This window comes from Pan paniscus, chromosome 3 (assembly GCF_029289425.2).
Source record: "Pan paniscus chromosome 3, NHGRI_mPanPan1-v2.0_pri, whole genome shotgun sequence".
Lineage (NCBI taxonomy): Eukaryota > Metazoa > Chordata > Mammalia > Primates > Hominidae > Pan > Pan paniscus.
Genome location: NC_073252.2, coordinates 67,717,037 through 67,740,476, shown reverse-complemented (window position 1 = coordinate 67,740,476; position 23,440 = coordinate 67,717,037). Strand labels below are relative to the sequence as shown.

General features: G+C 32.0%; 1 protein-coding gene across 30 annotated transcripts in view; it reads left to right on the top strand.

The window, feature by feature from the left end:
• The window catches only part of ADGRL3 (adhesion G protein-coupled receptor L3), an 861,253-nt gene extending 838,014 nt beyond the window's left edge, over window positions 1-23,239 (top strand). For 10 of the 30 annotated variants that reach the window (XM_055111492.2, XM_055111507.2, XM_055111499.2 and 7 more), the window contains 3 exons: window positions 14,298-14,426; window positions 18,962-18,979; window positions 20,905-23,239. In XM_055111492.2, coding sequence (XP_054967467.2) covers window positions 14,298-14,426; window positions 18,962-18,979; window positions 20,905-21,704 — 947 coding nt within the window. In that variant the 3' untranslated portion in view covers window positions 21,705-23,239. Of the gene's footprint in view, window positions 1-14,297; window positions 14,427-18,961; window positions 19,014-20,904 lie in introns of all 30 variants that reach the window. The other 20 variants (XM_057302095.2, XM_034958747.4, XM_057302096.2 and 17 more) reach the window with 6 other exon arrangements.
• Window positions 23,240-23,440: the final 201 nt, after the last annotated feature.

Below are 23,440 nucleotides of genomic sequence, written 5' to 3'. Positions count from 1 at the left end.
CCATTCCCACCCCAGCCCTGAAGTTATTGTAAAAATATTCAATTTGAGTGGTAGAATTAGAAAAAAGGGCATTTTGTTTTCTTCTGGAATAATTGCTTGGCTAACATCATGGGTTTTTATTTTTCCCTGATCTCCTTTCCTCCATCTTGTCAACCTCCCACACAAGTTAATTTGATTTAGATTTTTATGCATAGAGATCTGACTAGTAAGGGTATATTTATTTAAGCCAAATTTAGTTGTTATATATAGGAAGACTGATCTGTAGATGTGTGGCACTTATTTATAAATGCTGATGGATTCTCTTTTCAGAGTTCAGACCTTTATTAATCTGCAGAAGCATTCTCAGTAAATATATGTAATTGGTAAAATTGCGATTTCCTATGACAAGGGATTTATTTTCATAGATTTTTAAGGGTAAATTTTGGCTCGTAGCTAGTGGCATTACTACCTACTGAAAAGTGACCCCACCTGTTAGGAGTATGGTTGATACAGAGAGGAAAGATGCTGCTATCAAATAAATATTTGCAAGTAGTTGACCTACTCATTTTAGTTTTGCATTAATAGTTCTAAGAATGGACACCTGAGTTTTAATCCAGAGACCTCTGGCAAATTGCTTAACTTCTCAGGGTCTAGGCAATAGGTAAATAAATAGTTGTCACTTCAGAAGGTCCTTGAGAGGAGTAAATGAATATATTAATATGTAAATTGCTTACAACAGGGCCTGAACGTAATTATTATTATTGTTTTATTCAGAAGTTCACTTATACTTTCTAAAAAATGAAAACTTGTCCTTGCTAGTGCCTTCAAATAATCAGATATTAAAATCCATCATTCACTACCAAAGTTTTGTTTTCATTTTTATTTTGCAGCGGTGGGAAGAATGAAGTGGTTAACTGAATGCCAAGTAAAATAAATAATAATAGATTGTGCTACCCTGGAGGCTAACAAAAAAATAAAATAATAAAACTGAATTGTCACTTCTAAATTAGAAATTAAATGCACATTGCATCTGCTTATTTGTATTTCCCACTTTTGATTTATAACCATGTTTTAGCATCAAAGAAATAAAGGTAATATATTTCTTCTCCCTACCTTAGATAATAACATAAGCAAACACTGCCTTCACTTTTCTTCTAAGTCCTGTCCTCTCCCTTCAGAAGCTTAGAGAACACTATTCCCATTCAGACAGCTCTTCTAAATAACCAGTTATGTAGTGGAGCAGGGATGTGGCTCAGAACCGTTTTTAACAAAAGTTTTCTCAGAGCATTTATTGTCTTTCCCAGGAGGTTGGTCACTGAGGCAGAAGAAACTTCAAAATAAATCACCTGCCATCCCATTAATATTCAGGCTTCTAAACATATTTTGCTTTTATATTTTTAAAGAAAAAATGCAAATGAAAAAAATCTAAGTGATGTTTCACTGCAATTAATGATTTATATAAATTAAAGCTACTAGGGCAAAACACTCATACTCATTCACTGTAGTTTATTAATGTCAATAAATATAATTTGACTCATGTGCATAAAATAGTCTGTATTGCCCCAAAGCTTTGCTGTTCTGAAGGATTATAAAATCATTGGTTGTAAATATTAACCAGCTCCTAATATAATCTGACATCTACTTATGAAATTTGCAAAAACAGTTAATAATGTTAGCTATGCAAGTTAACAAATCAGAGTAACCAAATAACAAACTGTTTTTATTTTGAACAAGCATTATACTGATATGAATGCAAATATAAGTATTCAATGACATAGGTAAATTTTTATTTTGAGAATTACTGTTATATTTATGTCTAGTATATCTATAATTTTGTTCTTTATATTCTGTGTAAATGAGGCAACAGCGTTGTGTGTGTGTGTATATATATATACACAAAGGATATATATATACAAAGAATATGTGTATATATATGTGTGTATATATATATACACACAAAGAACATGTGTGTGTGTATATATATATATACACAAAGGATATATATGTACATGTTATTGATAGACACAATCAGAAAAGGAACAATAAAATAAAGAAGCCTGTGTCAGGAAAATCAGTTTAATAACACAAAGGCAAAATAGGCTCAGATTTTTTAAGTGAGATGCTGAGTCAGATAATTAAACAAGGCTGTTAATATCCAGGTTTTTAACCCAAGGAAGCCAAATAATTTTCAGAGTTAAGTCTCCATTCAAGTGGCAAAATGAAATATATGAAATATTGATGTCCATCAGTCCAGGGCAAAGGTCCTTGGCTATAAATTGTTGGCAGGATCTGAAAAAGAAAAAAAAAAAAATCTTCTTATTGCTTACTCAGCACGTCCTTCTTATGCATTGTGTTCAACTTTGTCTCTGATATGACTCATCCAAGTAATCCAGTCTCTCACAGCCAACTAAACAATAATAAACAGTTTGTATTTATTATTATTGTTAACCTAAAGCTCTCATAGATCCTTTTAAAAAGAGAGGTTTTAAAAATTCTATTTAATTTCCTCACGTTTATTGATTTATTACGTTATTACCTCACATATTATGAGCAGTATTTCTTACCTCTATTGTGAATCAAACAAGCTGCAGTGAGCTACCTTGATAAATTCTAAATATAAGTGCTATAGAATATTTCCACTTAGCTCTAAAATATTACTATTTGTTTCATGTAACTTGTTGAGGATGTAATTTTTAAAAATTCCTATTTTTAGAGCTAAGTGTGAAGATTCCAACTTAGGAGTTGCTGGTGTTCTTTTCTCTGATAGAACACAATATGCCTCCTTATATTTGTTGATAAATTTGGTGTTTCTCCTTTAGTGTGTGTGTAGTCATTTGCATATTGTACTCTGTTCATTATTTATTATCCATTTTCTTTATATCCATGAAGACACTGAGTTTCTTGGTAGTCAAAGTAACTTGTCCAAGATCACATGACTATTAAAGGCAACATCTAGATTTCAAACAAGGTCTTTCAGACCACAAAGCCCTATACAGGAAAACAAAAACATTCATTCTTTTCATATAATGACAATTTTTCATGACGTTGAAGATTAGAATATAGATATAGTCATTTGAAGGAAGTATTTCAAAGTGACCTTTATTTTTATCACCTAATATGGAAAATAGATATTCCTAACAGTGAAGTTATTCATGTCTTTATTTCTAAAATTCCTTCATGTACTATTCATTTGCTTCCATTTTATTTTGTTCTAAGCACAGTTTTTTTAGAGTGGATTCTTCCTATCCGTGTAAGGAAAAAAATGCTTGAAAAAACTGAATATATGAGGATATAGATTGGCAAACCACATATTACTTTTACAAAACTATTTTTGATATAGAATATGTTGAATTATTATATATTATTGTCCAATTGTAGGGCTTAGATTGTAAGAAGAATTTCATTGTCATTCTTCTTTCCTGGAAGCTTTCAAAGTATTTTATTTGTAGAATCTTTTTTATTTTAATTTAAAATTTTTATATTTCAGTACAAGGATGAATATTTTGGTGAGGGCAAAGATTATGTTAGAAAAACAGGTAAAGAGCTTTTCCCTATAATCTTGTAGTAATAAAAAAGATATAGCTTTTCCCAGATCTTTGTGCTCCTGAATTTGATATTTTTTGAAGCTGTGCCCATTTCTGTCAGGACAATACAGTAATGCCTGGAATAAGTAGAATATATATTTCAGTTGAAATTTCAGTGATAATATTATAAATTAAAATTTTTATTATTGTATTGCTAATTCTGGTTTTAACAAAAACTATGATATGTTTTATAATTCAAAATTTTAAAACAAATAAAACCTGAACTGTGTCTCTCATCTGGAAAAATGTTCCTGCTAATATTGTAAACATAAAGGTTGTGATGATATAAATACCGTATATAATATTCAAAGTTAATTCTAACAGAGTCATCATTGGTTCAAATTATTTTTCTAAGAAATAGGCTGTATTAATTTCTGTCTGCTATTGTGAGGTAAATGGGAGTTAATTCAATTACCTAAAAAATTAAAATGTGAAAGGAGGATATATGTTTAGCAAAGAGAAAAAGGCCTCATTGGAAAGAAAGTACTTAAATTGTAACAACCAATAATTGGGTAGTATTTGATTAAATTAGCTCCTGTTGAATTGCATACAAAGGCTTGCACTTTATATAGCTCAGCTTTATATACTACATGCCATTTAAAAGTTTAATTGTTTATGTGATAGCTTCTCCTATGATTTTTTATAATAAGCTTTCTTCATAATTTGTCATAATAAGGAATGTAGCCGCTTCAGAATGTAAGACAAGTCAGCTACCACATTCATAGAAGGTAATTTACAACCCTGGAAAATCACTGGAGAATTAAGAAAGATTTGAGAGGATATATAGATAGAAGGAAGATAGTCAATCTTGATTTAGAAAAATAGAAACAATATGTTTCCTGAATCAGCCTCAGTCTAAATAGAACAGAGCTGATTATGATCATAGTATAAAATAAGCCTTCTGTAACATTATCAAAAATCTCTTTATTCACGGATACCTTATTTGAATTCATGTCTATTTTGTTCAGACACACTTTTCAAATATAGCTTCCAATTTAAAAGATCAAATTTTAGTCACGACAGACCTTGTGCATGTAAGATTATATAAATTGCACAATATTAAAAATACACCAATATTGGGCAGTGAGTTATACTAAATGTCATATTTTTTTCACTTTGGTAAATTATTTTGTCTTTATTAATAATACTTTCATTTGTTCTGCATTTTGTTTTATTTCAGCACAAATTCACAAGCAATGTGTGAGTAACAGATAAGTATAGCTACAGGATTGACTACATACCATTAGCAGACTATCAAATAATCTGATTTACAGGAAATGAATTGAGTTGCTACTGTGTGAATGACAAAGATAAATATTTTTTGCTAAGTGCCTTTGATTTACTAAAAAGAACTGCAGTTTACTGCTATTTTGCCTGTGGTTAAGGAAAATTGCCCCAGGATTTTCAGACTCAGTATTCTTTGAGTACTATGCAAAAGAATTCAAAATGTTCAAGTTAAAAGAACACAGAAATACATGGCTTTGACTACAAAAGATGAGCTTTAGAGACTAATAAATTACTAATAAGAGTCCCTCACTTCTGCAAACCAACCACTTTGCTTTGAAGCAGATTCACCAACAATTCTGAGTTTCAATCCTACCACTGTTGGCTTAAGCAGTTGGAAAACCTAAAATCTCTAAAGAGCTTTGGTTTCTAGCTAATTATATGAATAATGTCATTGAATATCTAATGACAGTAGTTTTTTCATTTGCAATATGATAGTGTTGTGTTGCATAATATGGGAAAATATTAAATATAAAACCTTAAAACTTTAAAAATTATAGTTCAGATTTTAGATTAAAGAAGGAGTTTTTAAAAACAAAATAATAATGATCACACCTATAAGAAAAAGACAGATAAGATCATTTTCTCAACATTGAAACTGTACTCATAACACATAAGCCATTGGGTGAAAGTGTAAACAACATATATAAAAAACAAAATGCTAGTGCCCATGTTGTATAAAGAATGTCTACAAATTAATAAATGAAATTCAACCACCCAATAGAAATGTGGGCCAAAGATAAGAACAGGCAACTCACAAAAAAGAAACCCTTATAGCGAATAAACATATGAAAAATTACCTACCTTTATAGTAATAAGAAATGCAGAGTATAACAGTGATATGAAATACCATTTCATACTCTATCTGATTGGCAAAAATGTCAGTCTGACAATGCTAAATCCTAGCAAGAATTTGAGAGAATAAGTGCACTGTTCATGGGAAAGTGAATTGTATAAACACGTTTGACAGCATTTAGGCAATATGTTACTTCAATAAATTGAAAATGTGCACAAGATATGACCCAGCAATTTGACTTTTAAGTATTTGCTGTGGAAAAGCTCATGTGTCTGGACAAGAAGACACATATGTAGCCAATTAATACAAAATAAGAGGAATTGAAGAGGTAACTTCTAGGCTTCCCAACTCTGAATCTTCGGATTTGTATGTTAAAACAGAGGCAACACCTCTGAAATCAGACTATGTCATTTTATATTGAACTAACAATAACTTAATCTGTACTTTAGAGAAAATATGTCATTGAAATCCATACTAATGGATTCCCAGTGAATGAATTAGCTATTAAAAGAAGCTGAAGTATCTCCAAACCATTTGAATGAAATTTAATAGGCAGGTTGATTAAAATTTAATAGCAAACTTGTTGGCTATTAAAAGTGCACAGTGTGATAAATCAAGATGTCAGCTCTTCAATTTATGACTTTAGAAAAAAAATGATGAAAGAGTTCTTAGCGTTCAGTAAAATATTTCTTTTTTGACTCTGTAATTTCATTGTTCAAATTAAAACATTAAAATCTAAAATTATGGTTTCTGTGATTTTAAAACTTATGTAACTTTGAAAGGTGTCATGTAGATTCTATTCGTTGTTTGTTTTTAATAAGTGACTTGGTATTGATTTATATAGTTATTCCTGTTTTATAAAGTAGCCTGACAAAGTTGAACTGATCATTGTTTGTACTTTCTGTAGATTGTTTATGTGTGTTGATATTGTTTTGCTACACCAAAAAGCTAAAAATAGGAAACAAAATACTTAAAATAGACAATGCCTATTGAATCTCTTCTCTGTAATTCTGGAAGCCTCTTTTGTCTATTTACTTTCTTTTTTATTCATTTATTTTATATAATTTAATACAAGAATATGAAAATAAAGTAATTGAATATTATCAAAAAGTATATGGAAAGATTAATGAACTCCTACAATGCTCCTAATAAAATTATGTTGAAACATTTTTTGAGGAAGAGGATCTTAAAAAAATTTTGAAAATCACAGATTTAAATATATTTAAATAAAACTACCAGAGGTCATGTGTGACCCTGAATAAATTATAAATACCTCAGCCTGTGATTCTTTATGTATTAAATAATGGTGGTAGATTAGATGATGTTAAAAATCTTATTCAGTTATAAATTCTGAGTTATAACCTTTCTCCATAATGCAATCTTACGGTCAATTAGGTGATATAAATGTAATATATATTTGGAGTACTTCTAATGTACTTTTTTCAGTTTTATTGTTTATATTATATTTTACTCACTAAGGAAAGAAACTTACCTCTTATTCCTTCATACCAGTTTTTTAATTCTTTGTAAAGAAAATAAAAGCCATTGGAATCTTTCATCAGAAGGCAGTGCAGACGTGAATGTGCACAATTTAGCGTACAAACATATACCTAAATCATTTTACATGCAGTGTTAAGGATTTCCCAACTTCATAGATCTCATCTCCCTGTGAAAGATCCCTTGCTTTACACTGAAGTTAGTGTTCTAATGCCATAGAAGATACAACCATTAGAAAGACTGTTTTTACCTGTTAAAAAATGAAGTCTCCACTGTGGGCCAAAATTAAGGTCTGAAAACAAAAATAGAGAGACATCACTCAATAGTAACTCTGTTTTATGCAAAACTCTAATTTATATACGTGAATGTATATATTAGAAATGACTTCATAAGAAATGTGTGTCAAGACAAAGGAGAGAGAAACATGAAGGACCGGACTGGAGGATATTAGAGAATGAAGAACCATCAGAGTAAAACTATTTTATTAGGATAAAGCAAACAGGACATTTGCCATCTTAAATATTTATGAAATAAGAATTTGAAAATTGAGGCATATTGCTATATGACTATTGATGAATGGTTGTATTCAGTTAGTTCATTAGATCACCATGGTTTTGAATTCTAAAACTTTGGCCATTCAATATGATCAAACAAGAATGTAAGTGCATTTAAAAAAATAAAGTCTGAGGGCAGAGTAGAGTGGCAATTCAAGTTATTTTAAGATCTTTTCAGTATACTTTTGTTAGCCTGCTGTCAAGAAGAAGCGTTGTTTGAATTATGTTTCTGAATGATAGATTCAAGTGAGATCCAACTGTCATCCTTTTTCAGATCTGTTTTTTACTTTACAGTTTCAAAGCACATCATTCAGCCTTAGATTTCCAGTCCTCAGTTACATATATTACACTGAACCAGCCCAGACAGTGCTGTCATTCAGGGCCTCCCAATGTCAAAACACCTATTCTATTTTCATAAGAAAAGAAATATCACAGTTTTGTGTTAAAACTATACATTAGAGAAGAGTGTGACTCATTATTTCATTCAAAATTCACTCATTCACAATTTTTATATCAGTCTAGATCTTCAGGTATAAGTAAAGTAAAAAAGAAGAGAACCCTTCTTAAAATGACTATGATTTTAACTGAATCTATTTCAGTGGCTTTAGGATCTGACTTTCTTCTAAATATGTGGTAAAGAAACTTCTCCAATTTTTTCAATATGGAATACGAAAATCGGTTTTGCTTTGTATCTCACTTTCATCAGAAATAAAAATTTTGTGCTTGGCCTTTTATTGACAACCATGGTAATGATTCATATATATTGTTTTTCTTTATTATTTATTCATTTATTGAGACAGGGTCTTGCTCTGTTGCCCAGGCTGGAATGCAGTGGTGTGATCTCAGCTAACTGCAACCTCTGCCTGCCAGGCTCAGGTGATCCTCCTGCCTCAGCCTCCTGAGTAGCTGGTACTACAGGCACGCTCAGCCACGCCTGGCCAATTTTTTTGTATTTTTAGTAGAGACAGGATTTCACCATGCTGGCCAGGCTGATATCGAGCTCCTGATCTCAAGTAATCCACCCACCTCAGCCTCCCAAAGTGCTGGGATTACAGGCGTGAGACACTATGCCATGCTTGATACACATATGTTGTAATTCAATCTTAAATAATTTTCCATGGCTTTATTAAAGGGCTAATTCTTGTTTCTGACAGCAAATAAGCAAGCATGACTAGACCATAGCCAGGAGTTTGTGAGTTAAATAATTAAGGAGCTGTCATTTTCACATAACCACTTTATTTTTAACCCCAATTTGAGCTTTTTACTTTGAGTTATGGCAAGTAGTGAGTTGTTTTTTGTTTTGTTTTGTTTTCTGTTGTTATCCGCAGTTAGTATTCAGGTAGCCTTTTGTATTTCCAAATAATATATGATTGATTGTTTATTTCTGCTTTTAAAGTTTAGATAGTAGAGTACCTGGTACAGGATTAGAAGGAAATAAATTACATTAGGAGCTGGACAATTGACACTCTTAAAAAATTTACTGAAATTATAAGACTACTCATAATGGATAAAATAACTTTGATTTAATGTTATGTTTTCAAGATGCCATCAATTTCACATACATTTTTCATTACTTAAACAAATATTTTTTGAGTTCTAGGGACTATTTAGACACTTGGTGTAGAGCAGTGAAAACCCCTGTGTATTTCTTTTTCATGATGCCTCCCTTCCAGGAAAAATTAGCACATGAACATTCTTTTCACATATGTAACATTGTAACTATCTCGTCCTCCCTGAGCCCCCAAAATTCACCATCGTATGTATGTCTTCAAACTGACTAACCGGTAAGCCCAACTTTTCAGCTGAAAAACAGTGACAGATGGTCTGTAAACACTGAACTTCTTGGAAGTCTTCAACAATTTCGCAGCTATTAGAAGGGAAGTTTACAAATCAGAAGCTGGTTGGAAGGAAGAGGAAGAGACAGGGCAGACAGAATCCTGGAAGACAGTATTAGAATTAAAAGTGACTTAAGTCACCTGGGGAGACAGCCAAAAGCAAACAGAATAGACTTCAGCTAAGGCAAGAGAAATGCAGTGCAGCTACAGAGAAAAGACAAAAGTAACTTTGCACATAAAAGGGGGAGGAAGACAGCTTCTGTGCAAGATTTTAGTTAAAAGATCTAGGCACTGGCAGCAAGCTAGGTTTTGTTTTCAGCACAGTCAGTGCTGCCATTCTACTTAGTGAATGTGGACTGTAGGAACTATGAGATAGTACCTTCTAGGAAAATTGTACTTGTTTGGTAGAGCGATAGGAAGTATGTCCTCCTGAGGTCACTCCAAGTCCTGAATAGTCATGGAAAAGTATTTAATTCTTACATTAGGTGGTTCAAATGAGGGATAATTGTTTGATTACTCAGACATATCCCTTACTCTTTCATACTAACAAACCCACAGAGCTGGTCTGTGTTTTATACACTTTGCAAAACACTAATCATCAAATTCCATTTCTTTCTTTTTTGTTTCTGTTGCTGAAGACCTCATTTGAATTATAACCTTCCATTTGTAGAGTTAATTTCAGAAACAATAATTACATTGATTTCAAATGGTGCATGAGGCATGAAAGTGAGTGCTAGACAGTAAAGAAGCAAGTGATTTTTAAGTAGCGATTAGTTTCTTTTGTCAGGAAAAGGTCCTTAATAACAACAGTGAAGAGGGACATGTATTTTCCTTAAGAGTTTTATATTATTTTTATAAGTGTTTATATGGTTTCAGTGTAACCAGCAAATAGATCTCCAGTTATGACTGCATGACACTCATTATAGCTACAGATCAATAACTGATTCTGGATTGCATTGAGATGTGAAGAAGCAACCTACCAAAGCCACATGGCTGAGACTAAATATTGTTCCATGTAGCCACCATTGTGTCATACACTTAGCTATATAGTATTTCTGCCGTTGTTGCTGGATTTTCCAGCTTTGCAGAAATGATGGAAAAATAAAATGAACTTTAGAACTAACTGTCTTCTCAGATTAATAGTTTCACTGATCAAAGTACTTTTAAAATACATTAAAAATTAGAAAACACTTACACGAAAACTGAAAAGGAAACTTATGCCAGGATAGATATAACCACATAGATTATTTTTAAAATCTTTGATAGTTTCATTAGAATTCCAATATGAAACTCCTCTTTTTTTGTATGATTAATCCTTTTTTGTTCTTGTATTCTTGGCTTTTCAATAAACTGAATGATAAACACAGAAACCAAAAAGTTGAGTCATCTGCTTCTTCCTTGCGTTTGATTCTCCCCAGTTAACTGTTCCTTATTCAAAAGTGCATTTTTCTTTTTTTCAAATTATCTTCTTTTAGATCAATATAGAAAAAAAAATATGCATTTAAGACAAAGAAATATTTTACTTTTGAAGCTATATGAAGCAAGGAAGAAGAGTGGCGTGCAATCTCCTTACCTTATTATTTGTTTTCCAATTAGTTCAAATTAGATAATGTATAGCAATGAAGGGAAATACGGAGAGATGCAGCTGTAAGCCTTAGCCATAAACATTTTGCCCTTTTTTTAATCTTTGAGGGAGTGTAAAGAATTTGGGCAAATATGTTTTTTAAGATTTTTACACTAGTTCATTTTAACTTATACCTTTCATTTTCTATTTAAATGCTTATTTAGAGTGATTTTAGAAATTATTTGTATTAAAAAACTAATTTTACTTTTTTACTTGAAAAAGATCTAGAATAATAAATATAAGATGGGAAGTACAATTTACAGATAATTTGGTTTTCTAATATGCTATGCAGACTAAATCCTCTTATTAATCTTAAATTTGTAGAACATCAACAATATAAATGTTTAAGATGTACAATTTTTCATTTTTTTGTCCAAAAGGCACCATGATGAACTCTTTTTTTCTCATAAAATACCATATATTTAATTCATTAATGGAAAATAATACCCTTATAGGCCCATTACACAATAGATTGAAAATCTGCCATTGCACTATGTAAGAACATTTAGATGTATATGTTTTATATCTTCAGAAAGCAAATATTGAACACTTAGAAAGTGAAAAATTCTGTGACAGTTCTATGCTAATTCTTTGCAGGAAATACAGGATGCAATCACATGAGTTATTTCCTGAATGAACTGCTGCCTTCCAACTCTAGCGATCTGACAAGTGATAATGTCCTTTAAATCAAGAGGTGTTCATTTTTTCAATGTTGAGGTTAAGACATTTGTTAGTTGACTGATAATTTACTCTGACAAAGAGCTATAATTTAGAAAAGATTGAAAATACTATTACCCGCACTTCCCTTCTCATTTTTAACATTTTTTAGGAGTGGCATTTTTTTGTTTCATTAATTTAATATGGATTGCTAAAGCGCTGAGATTACAAGTGTGAGCCACTGTGCCCTGCCTAGATTACTTTTCGTTTTGAGATAATTGTAGATTCACATGCTGTTGTAGGAAATAATACCGAGAAATATTGTATCACTTATCCAGTTTCCCTCATATCTTGTGAAACTATACTGCAATATCACACCAGAATATTAATATTGATACAATCCACCACTCTTGTTCAGATTTCTTTAGTTTAACCTGTAGTTAATTGTATTTGTATGTATGTGTTTAGTTCTATGCAATTTTGCCAACAAAGTAAGTTCATGTTTACACCATCGTAGTGAAGATACAGAGTAGATAATTTTATCACCACAAGGATGCGTCATGTTGTCCTTTCATGACAATACTCACTTACCTCCATCCTCCATCTTTCACCCCTGGCAACCACTTATCTGTTCTCCATTTCTATTATTTTGTCATTTCAAGAACATTACACATATAAATGGAATTACACAGTATGTAAACTTTTGGGATTGACTTTTCTTATTCAGTATAATTCTCTAAAGATTTATCCAAGTTTTTATGTGTATCAGTAGTTTGTTCCTTTTGTTTGTTGACTAGTACTTCATGGTATGGGAATACTACAGATTGTTTGACCACTCACCAGTTGAAGGAAATATGGGTTGTTTCCAGTTTGGAGCTACTACAAATAAAGTTGCAATGAGCATTCATGTACAGGTTTTTGTGTGAATGTAAATTTCCATTTCTCTGGGATAAATGTTCAATAATGCAGTTGCTGGGCATCATAGTAATTGCACAAGTAGTTTTATAAGAAAGTGCCAAACTGTTTTCCAGAGCGGCTGTGCTATTTTACATTCCTACCAATGATGTATGAATAATCATTTCTCTGCATTCTTGCCATCGTTTAATGTTTTTCACCATTTTTATTTTAGATATGTAGTAATGTCTCATTGGGGTTTTAACCTGTATTTCTCTAAGGCCAATAACAATTTGTTTCATAAGATTATTTGCCACTTGTATATCCTCTTCCATGAAATATCTGTTTATGCTTTTGAACCATTTTCTAATTGAAGAGTTTGTTGTTGCTATTAGTTTTTTTAATGTTGACTTTTGAGACTTCTTTTTGCCTGCTCGATACTAGTTCTTTTTTGGATTACAAATATTTGTGAATTTGTTTTACAAATCTGTCTCTCAGCCTATAGCTTGTGTTTTCATCCTCTAATACATATATTTAAATGAACATATACCTGTCAGTTCAACATGACTATTCTCATGCAATTTGTATTTTGCTTTCCTTTGCGACTTTTTCTTTCTTTATTCATCTAACACAAATACACAATTCTGTCTATTATTTTCATAAATGTCCTAAGTATATTAATAAAACTTCTCCTCTGATCTTTGCTTCTTGGTTAAATGGCTTTGGAGGATGGAAAGTTGCAACTCATACTGACGGTGTTAGAAACTAAGAACAAAAAGTATTCACAAAAGGGTGAAAGAATTTAACATTGTTTCATTGCTATGTCAAATTCCAAACAACCAGTTGGAAAATGGAAAACGGAAAATGGAATTATATATGTGTATATTGCTTGACATCATAAAGTTAATAATTTATTTAAAATATTTAAAAATAGCATCTATATGTTTTTTATCAGATTTGTAAGATCACCAAATTAGTATGCTTACCATGGTGTACTAATGAGTGATTATATTTTATTTTATTTCATCTTAAATGATTCCTCTTCATAGAATTTCAGAAATGTCAAATTCTGTTGTGTCAACAACCGCTCTCCAAATGAGTGTTTTATCATAAATGTTGCCTTTTATCCTTTTTTACTTTCATTGGAAACAACCCAATGGTTTCTGTGAATGAGGGAATGTTTTGTTTAATTTTTGCTTTTTTGTGTGTGTTTTAAACTTTTTTTTGGCTTTTGTTTTGTGTTTTGTGTTTTGTTTGTATGAATGATTAGATTTTGCTTTTTTTCACTTTAATTTTAATTTTTAGCAAGCATGGGAATATATTCTTGCATACACCTTGGGAAAGAGAAAACCTTAAATGTAGCTTAATCAACATTGTAAATCATTTTCTTTCTTTCCCATTGACTCAGATATGTGCATTGTTGGAAATGTGTGCTCTAAGTGGCATATTTTTTTAGTCTAGTTAGCTGCCTGCCTGTAATCAGGACTGTATCAATTGTTGTCATTCTAAATGTTTCCTTTCTTTTTTTCAAACACATTTGCCTGATTGACCTCTTTTTTTTTTTTTCTCTGTCTTTCTATGGGGCTGCTCCAGGAGCCATGGCTAATCATCTTATAAGCAATGCTCTGCTTCGTCCGCATGGTACTAACAATCCCTATAATACATTGCTTGGGGAACCGGCGGTCTGTAACAACCCTTCTGTCAGCATGTACAACGCACAAGGTGTGCTGGAGTTTATCTTAATTTTTTCAAGTGAGAGTCCCATTTTATGTAGCTTTTATGGGCAAATTCTATTTTTCTTTCTCCTGCCTTTCTTTGTTTTGGAAGCAGACATGCAGACTCCTTTCGCATTCCACCCCTCTTGGTGCTTTTATTTTCCACTTTCCTTAGGTTTTCCTTAGTAAAAAATGGATTCCTTCTGATAAACAAATGCCTGATTCATCAATATATGTTTGTTTCTCCATAACGTTATAAAATGTATTGTGGTTTGTCAGTACTTGTTGTTCATTTATTTTTATATTAAATATCTATGTATTTATTTTGAGAAATAAGATATTTTCTTAAGGTAAGTAATATAAAAGAAGACTTGATTCAATAGTCTTAATATTACAAGATCAAGAAAACAAATCTTACTTTGTTATACCATAAAGTACACTCTGAGCACAAACCATTAGTACTGATGAAAGCATTTCAATCAACTCTGGGGAGAATTACATTGAACTAAGCAGTGGAGGATAAAGACAGTGTACTGGGCAGTAGCAGCTTGGGTTCCGCCTTAGCTCTGCCATTGCCAGTAAGAGCTGCCTCAGGCAGGTCATAAAATTGCTTTTTCTTCTGTGGCTACATGTTAAAAACAAGGCTTTTGAGTATGGTTCCTCTGTACATCCTCCAGCTTGAAAATGATCCAAAAATTAATTGTATCTCAGAAAAAAAAAAAAAAAAACCACCATAGATCTCTTTAAAACCACTTACAATGTAAGCATTCGGACATGGTTTTACCTTTCCCGAGTATAAAAATGTGTTAGGAACACAGAAAGCTTAAAATACATCATATGTAAAGAAACCACAAGAGAAAATTATTCAAATAAAAGTTTTATAAAAGTCCTAGTCAGTGATCCACTTACTTAAAATTATATTTGAAAGAAAATTCACAATTACAAAGAGACTTCCATGATTCTTTCAAGTTGAATGTGATTGGCAGTATTTAAATTTTCTAGGCAATTTTTAATAAAATTTCTACTATCCTCTGTGGAAATCTTTGGTTGTTTTTTTTTTTCTTTCTCGGTCACAGGTGAAAGATTAGTGGTGTGAATGTGTGCAACTTACTGAGAATGTGCCATTGCAGAAAAGGATATATTTGTTAAAACAAGGCCATTGTGTGTCTAAAACCATCCTAGCTTCCCCAGGAGGCATCTTGCCAGATGCGAAGGATGATTTTACATTATTTCAGAAACACCAAAGTCAATAATCAAAAGTGACTACAGGAATATAGTCAAGTCGTTTGTCGATACAATGAAATAATTCAGCTCACTTTGAATTTAAAATTTCTTAAGGGATACATGTCTTTAGAATTAGACGGCATAGAGCTCATTGAATTCTCTTTACATCATTGCTGACATTCTGTCAGCTTGTGCTTAAGTATTTCCTATAATGGGGCCCATCCCACCTCAGAATCTCATATATTCTATTGTTGAAACACTCCATTTGTTATGTATATATTTTTTTCTTCCACTAAGCTGAAATTTTTCTCTGGCCTTTAGAGCAAAGAAGAGCAAAGCATTCTTCTGTTGTCTGTGGCAATCCTTTAAATACTTGGAAACAGCTAACCTGTCTTCCTTTAGTCTTCCATTTCTGTAATGAATCAGAACCATCAATATGAGACAGTATCTGGGTCTTTCTTCTTGGTTACTCCACCTAAAGTGTCTCTTTATATCTCAATGTCCCTATTTCATTGTAGCACTCAATGAATTGTACATTACACAATTCATCAGATGTGCTTTGGCAGAACAATTAAGTAAACCCTATAAAGGCTTGTTTTATTTTGCTTTTTTCTTTGTTTTCCTTAGGACAAGTGACAGGTAATTGTGTCATTATAAACATATTAACATGTGCTGACATATTAGTAAATTTTGAATGATGTTAAATGAAGATTTTCACCCTATCTGGAAATTAAATGTATTCTACTCTATTCAGTACATAGAAGAGTCATAGGTATTTATTTTAAAACAAATAATAAATTTGGACCACATTTTGTTTAGCTTTTTTGCTAATTCAGATATAATTTCTAACTTCTTATATAATGAAAAGGTAAAACTGATTAATCTGTATGTTTTTCCTAATTCAATATCTGCCTTCTTGTCTTACTTTATTTTTACTGGTATCTTAAAGTATGAGATTTTCCCAAGGATGGAATACTTCTATAAAAACTATCAAACTGCAGTTCTCACAATGTAAGAATTTTAAATACAAATTTGATACAAATTTTTATTCTTGGGATCTATGACTGGTTATTGCTACTTGGATTATCAATAAATACACAAAGGATTCTTCTGAATGTATTTGTCTTTTATTCCAGTAAATTCAATAACTTTTACTGACTTTTTTAAAAAACCAAAGTAAATAACTTTATTAATGTTTTCCAGAGTCAGAAGTTGAATTGTACACTATTTAATGTTTTGATATTTTTTAAGATGTTAAGAAACTATGGTAGTGCTTAAAATAATTCTTTTTTACCACTGACCAAAAATAAATCTTGGTGATTGTCATATTGCTACTAATCTTATGCTTTCAGATGAATGCACTTATATTCTTACTGGCAAGGTGAAATCTTACATGAAATATAGGTGGCTCGGTATGTACTGGAGTGGTTTATGTTGAATTACCACTTGGTTCTATTCTGTGGGTCCTCTGGTTCAGTTGCACCAATGCTATCCAAGCATAGAAGCATTCTTTTTTAAAGTACCTATTCTTGGTTGTAACACCATTTATTTAAAATATGTAAAGATGTGTTTATTGTGTTACTGAGGCATACAGAATTAGGAATGAAGATGAATAATATACTTTTATTACACTGAATTTGGAGTCTATCTGGAAATATTTTAAATTTCATGCAGAGTACTTCTGGACCATTATCTTCTTGTCAGTATTAGGAATTTAATTTTTGTAAAGATAAATCACATTATACAAAAACCTGTCAACAAAACATAATTTAGAGAGGAAGTCATGATTTTACTAAAATAATTTACATTTTAAAGTAATTTAATTCAATTCTAAAACTTTAAAGAAACATAGTCCTAGAACAGAATATAGTGAAGAATATATTATAGTTGGTAAGAATACAAGATCATTTTAGAATGTATATAAATAGATTTTCTGTGATAGTTTTCAAAGCCTAAGGCAGATGTGAAGTGAAAGAGATTGCAGCAGACAGAATTGGAAGAAGTCTGGAAGACTTTTTTCTGATCCCAGTTCTGCCATATTAGCAGGGTGGTGTTAGATAAAGGCTCAGCCCCTCTGGGCTGCAGTCTCCTCTTCTCTGAAAAGTGGGAATTGAATTTCAATGATCTCTCATGTGCTTTCCAGTTCTAAAATGCTTTCATTTAAGGAATGAGCCATAATGAGCCTGCAAGCATTTACATCTCTCGATATACTGGCTTGGCCCTTCCTTTCAAATTCTTACTTTAAAGTTCTTTTGAAACTTTAAAAGAGATTTCCTCTGCATTTTGAAATGTTGTTGATCTTTCTGCTGAGAAGCAAATCAACCTTTAAAGAACCAAAACTGTCTCTTTAAACTGTCATTAAATTATGGTAAGATAGAACCCTTTGAAATGATCTGGCCCAGTGAATTTGCTGGTTTTTATTTTATGATACTTTACTCTTTTTGTAGACAAAATCAGCAAGAACAACTCTGTTAACCAGGCTAAAATAAGAGGTTTTTTTCCTTAAAAAAATAATTTTGATAGGATTGTTTTTAAAGGATCAACTCTCAAAATGTTTGATTGCATACAATTGTGCAACAATCCAGAAGAAAACCTAATATTGTTGGTTGCGTTTTTCCCCTCTCACATTTTCTGTATTCAGAATAATAAATAAATTTAACCTTTTTTTCCTCCATAGTTACACAACCTTTGAATATGAGCTCCAAAAATGAAAATATTGCTCAGTTTTTATTTAAAACTGATCAAAAAATTCATATATGTATAATAGAGAAATAACTTTTGTGCAGGAAAAGAGAAGATACATAAGGCGGGAAAAAATGAACACAATTATGAAAGTCTTCAATTCTGGTTTCTCTCTGTATAAAAGCTTCAGATTTTATTTATACTTTTACTGAAAAAATTTAAAATTAAATAACATTCCTTGAAGCACGTATACTCTAACATACACACACATATGTGACATTGAAATATATTGGTGAAAATAGTCATGGTCTGCCCTCAAATTTTTACTCTCCTTGGTTTATGCGATGATCTTAAGTGTGTATTTGTTTGAAATTTACAAATGGTGGAAACGCTTATTAAAGACTCATTATATTAGCATGTGTTAAGGGGGATTTCTTATTTTCTGACTAACATTTCAGTATTTTTAATTACGGTAAATCATGTAACCCAGACTCATGAATTTTGGGGCAGTGGAAATTATTTCCTTTGACTCTTTTTTCTGCATATCATCAATTTGCTTTTTACTCATGTTTCTTCTACTGTCGCTGTAAGCTTACTTGTTGTTTTTTCTTTCCTTTTCTTCATGCTGTCGTTTAGAGCCCTACAGAGAGACAAGTATGGGAGTAAAGCTAAACATTGCATATCAAATGTAATTTTTTTTAGTTCACTTTTATTGCATCACATATAGATGATGTAGTTATTAAAAACAGTTCATCTCACAATTTAAAAACTAAAAAGCCTATGAATCGACTTATATAAATATATGTTAATAGAGATTAGACGCTTTTGTTGTCTGATTCTTTTATTGTCACATAATCAACATAGTTGTTAAGTTTCATGTAATGTTTGTGTGAGTTAAATTGTTTTTAAATTAAGCATTTATTTTTGCTAAGTAATTCATAAACTTTTAATTTTTATTAGTACATTCCATCATAAAAATGTGTCACGTGCAACATATCCACTTTATTTTACTATGGCTGTTTTCAGCCCGTACCTAATGCATTGACAAACCGAAATAATAAACACGTGTTTCAATGCATCAGCCATCCAACCATAGCCATCAAGCATATCATAGCAGCTTCTGCAAAAGCTATCACCCATCACATACAGCCCTTTAAGAAGCATTTACTTTTATTTTTTCCTAACATTGTGGATTTGTCTACAAGATATAAAATGAAAATAAATCGCTTCACCCTATGTCTGTGATGGCTGCTTATTAATACAATTTATGCATTGCTAATTTTGAAAACTGTCTTACTTGAATACACAGTATGCAACAGGAGTCCAAATAAAAATTGGCATATTTGAATCACATAATTTAAACTAGTAATGAACTAGTTGAGTTTTGATAAATAATTGCATCACAGATATAGAATGAATGCTATATTTTCACAAGTTAGCAATATATTAAGAAGTTTAATAGAATTCTCCAATTAATATTTCTGTAAATAAACACCCTTTCTTATTTACCAATATTGGTTAAATGTGTTTTTTCATTTTGTGGTTGCATTTGAAGTGATTTATGAAGCTATTATAGATTCTTGTTTTTCTGTTCATTCAATGGAATGCAAAAACCTTGAAGAAATATGTGGTCAGATTTATTTCACTGCAGCTGTTTCTTACCAGAATAAAATGTTTATCCTTTTTAAACCCAAACTTTAACATGCACACAAATCCATCACTCATTATATAATGGTAACATTAATACTGACACAATGTTTTTAGGCACCAGATACCTGTGTCTTTACACATTCTTTTGTAGTATTACCTAATGACCCTAAAAAAATCTCTGATGGGATAGTATATAATAACAGCCAAAATGCTTATAGCAGAAAAAAAAATTAGAAAGTAAATCCAAATACTTTTGTTTCGAAAATTCCTTGGTGTAAATTCTTTTGATGTGCCATTTATCTGACTAAACATTATTTCATGACCTCATTATTCTGAGAAATTTAACATAATCCTTTTGTGGTTTTGTATGAAGGGATTATTTTTAATCTTACAAAATTAAATATCAATTTATTAGACACTGCTTGTCGCTTTTACTTTTGACCAGTATATTCAAAGTACCACACATGAATTATGTTAATATTATACCTATTTTGATGCTAAGACAATTTGTAAAATTAAAGATAATGGAGTATTTAACTGACTTTGATGTGTATAAATTGAAAGCTATGAATGACTACACCAAAATTTTATGTTATTTTGTCCAAGTTATAACCAAATATACTTCAAATAATGTCAGCCAATGTTTGTGTGGCAATTGCAAATTGATAATTTATAGGTTTTTAAAAATTCTTTTAAAGATCTACTTTAAATATGATTTTCCCATTTATATGGTTTCAATCACTGGTCCAATTATACACATATATAGATTTAATAGTATTTTCTGTTTCCTTCCAAACATTTTATACTTAAGTAAATGCTAGCAATTTATACATATTTCATAGTCGATGAATGTTTTTGCTTCTGTGTTTGTGTGTGTGTTCTATGGCTTGTTGGATATAAATGTCATAGTATCTTGTAATCTTTTTCAGAGGGGCTTCTGAACAATGCCAGGGATACAAGTGTCATGGATACTCTACCACTGAATGGTAACCATGGCAATAGTTACAGCATTGCCAGCGGCGAATACCTGAGCAACTGTGTGCAAATCATAGACCGTGGCTATAATCATAACGAGACCGCCCTAGAGAAAAAGATTCTGAAGGAACTCACTTCCAACTATATCCCTTCTTACCTGAACAACCATGAGCGCTCCAGTGAACAGAACAGGAATCTGATGAACAAGCTGGTGAATAACCTTGGCAGTGGAAGGGAAGATGATGCCATTGTCCTGGATGATGCCACCTCGTTTAACCACGAGGAGAGTTTGGGCCTGGAACTCATTCATGAGGAATCTGATGCTCCTTTGCTGCCCCCAAGAGTATACTCCACCGAGAACCACCAGCCACACCATTATACCAGAAGGCGGATCCCCCAAGACCACAGTGAGAGCTTTTTCCCTTTGCTAACCAACGAGCACACAGAAGATCTCCAGTCACCCCATAGAGACTCTCTCTATACCAGCATGCCGACGCTGGCTGGTGTGGCCGCCACAGAGAGTGTTACCACCAGCACCCAGACCGAACCCCTACCGGCCAAATGTGGTGATGCCGAAGATGTTTACTACAAAAGCATGCCAAACCTAGGCTCCAGAAACCACGTCCATCAGCTGCATACTTACTACCAGCTAGGTCGCGGCAGCAGTGATGGATTTATAGTTCCTCCAAACAAAGATGGGACCCCTCCCGAGGGAAGTTCAAAAGGACCGGCTCATTTGGTCACTAGTCTATAGAAGATGACACAGAAATTGAAACCAACAAAACTGCTAACACCTTGTTGACTGTTCTGAGTTGATATAAGCAGTGGTAATAATGTGTGTACTCCTAAATCTTTATGCTGTCCTCAAAAGACAAACACAAACTCTCAGACTTTTTTTTTTTTTAATGGGATTTTTAGGTCAGCCCAGGGGAGAAAGATAACTGCTAAAATTCCCCTGTACCCCATCCTTTCTTGTCCTTTCCCCTTCAGATGGAGACTTCATTATGTTAATGAACAAGATATGAAGAAAATGGCACTCATTGTGGCCTTGTTGAATTATGTTGTGTATGTTTTAACATCTCTGATGCTGTGTTACTAAAATTACAAGGACCTGCTTTTTAAAAGGCCAGAACAATTGTCTGAAATTAGTAACAATGCTGCATCTAGATTGGAGTGCTGCACAAACAAACATAAGAGCAAAGCAAAACTGTATCGCATAGGGTTTTTGGTCACTCACAACCTGAATTCACCACAGCTGGAATAGCTGTGGAAAACAAAATAAAACAACAAAATTAATAATGAAATGGAGGGGAATTCTAGAATTATATGCTAAATGCATATTTTATGATTTGCTGTATTAACTGATGATAAAACTAATGGCAGAAAAAAAAGTTGAACAATTTCTATGTAATGTACAGATACTAGCATTGCACATATAGTCTGCTTTCTGTTCCTCCAGAATTTGAGTCCTGTTAATGTAGTAGAAAAAAAAAAAAAGAAATTTTCTTTTTCTTTTGTGCTGGTCTTGCAAGTTTGTCTACCAGTAAGAGAGCAAAGTTTCCTTCCTTTCTTCTCTTTCTTCATTTTCTTTTTTTCTTTTTTGCCTTTTATTCCTTTAAAATTTCGCCTGGCAAAAAATAAATAAATGGAACTATCACTTTATAAGAACCATTTTCTAGTAATGCAAACAAATTATTTTTTACAAAAAAAATAAAATAAATAAAATTAGACTTCCTTCCCTCACTATATATCTTTATGCAGTCAGAATATTTCCAACAGTGTTTTTTGCAAATTAGAGCAGGACAAACTTTTATGTTTACAGGGCACGTCTGTTGTAATGCAAAGCATATTTGGCAAGCAGTTCATCACCAGGACACTAGCTATGATTCTAGAAGTCAAAAGGTGTCTATAGAACTAGTGGGGCTTCTGCATGTGAAAAACGGTTTTCCATAGGCATTAAAGTGCTGAATGCTCAGTCTGATCCCCAAGTGGGCACCCGCACTACCACTTTTTAGAGGAAATTCACTCCCTCGTAAGCATTGGAAGGTCAAATTATTTTGAAGTGATTTTTTTTAAAAAAGGCTTCTGTTTATTAACAGGAAAATTTATTTATTTGACAGGATTTTGAGTAATGTAGGAATACAAAAGGTAAATTAGCAGCACATATAACTTTTTTTTAATTTATGATCCATTTTGTATGGTCTCAAAGTTGGATGACCTCATTACTAATATTTGTTGTAAAAGTGAAACTTGTTTGCCAACCAATAAACAACTGATTGAGATTTAGAAGATATTGTATTGATGTATGTACTATATGATTAATCAGTCTTTTTATTTTTCTCGCCTTTCTTTCTTTCTGTTTTCAATACATAAACTTTGCTAATCCTCTGTGGCCCAAATGAGCCATGCAAAAGAAATCAATCTGCCTAGATGAATAAGCTAAGCACAAAATCATACAGGTTTGCAGACAAAGTAAACCAGAAAAATGGA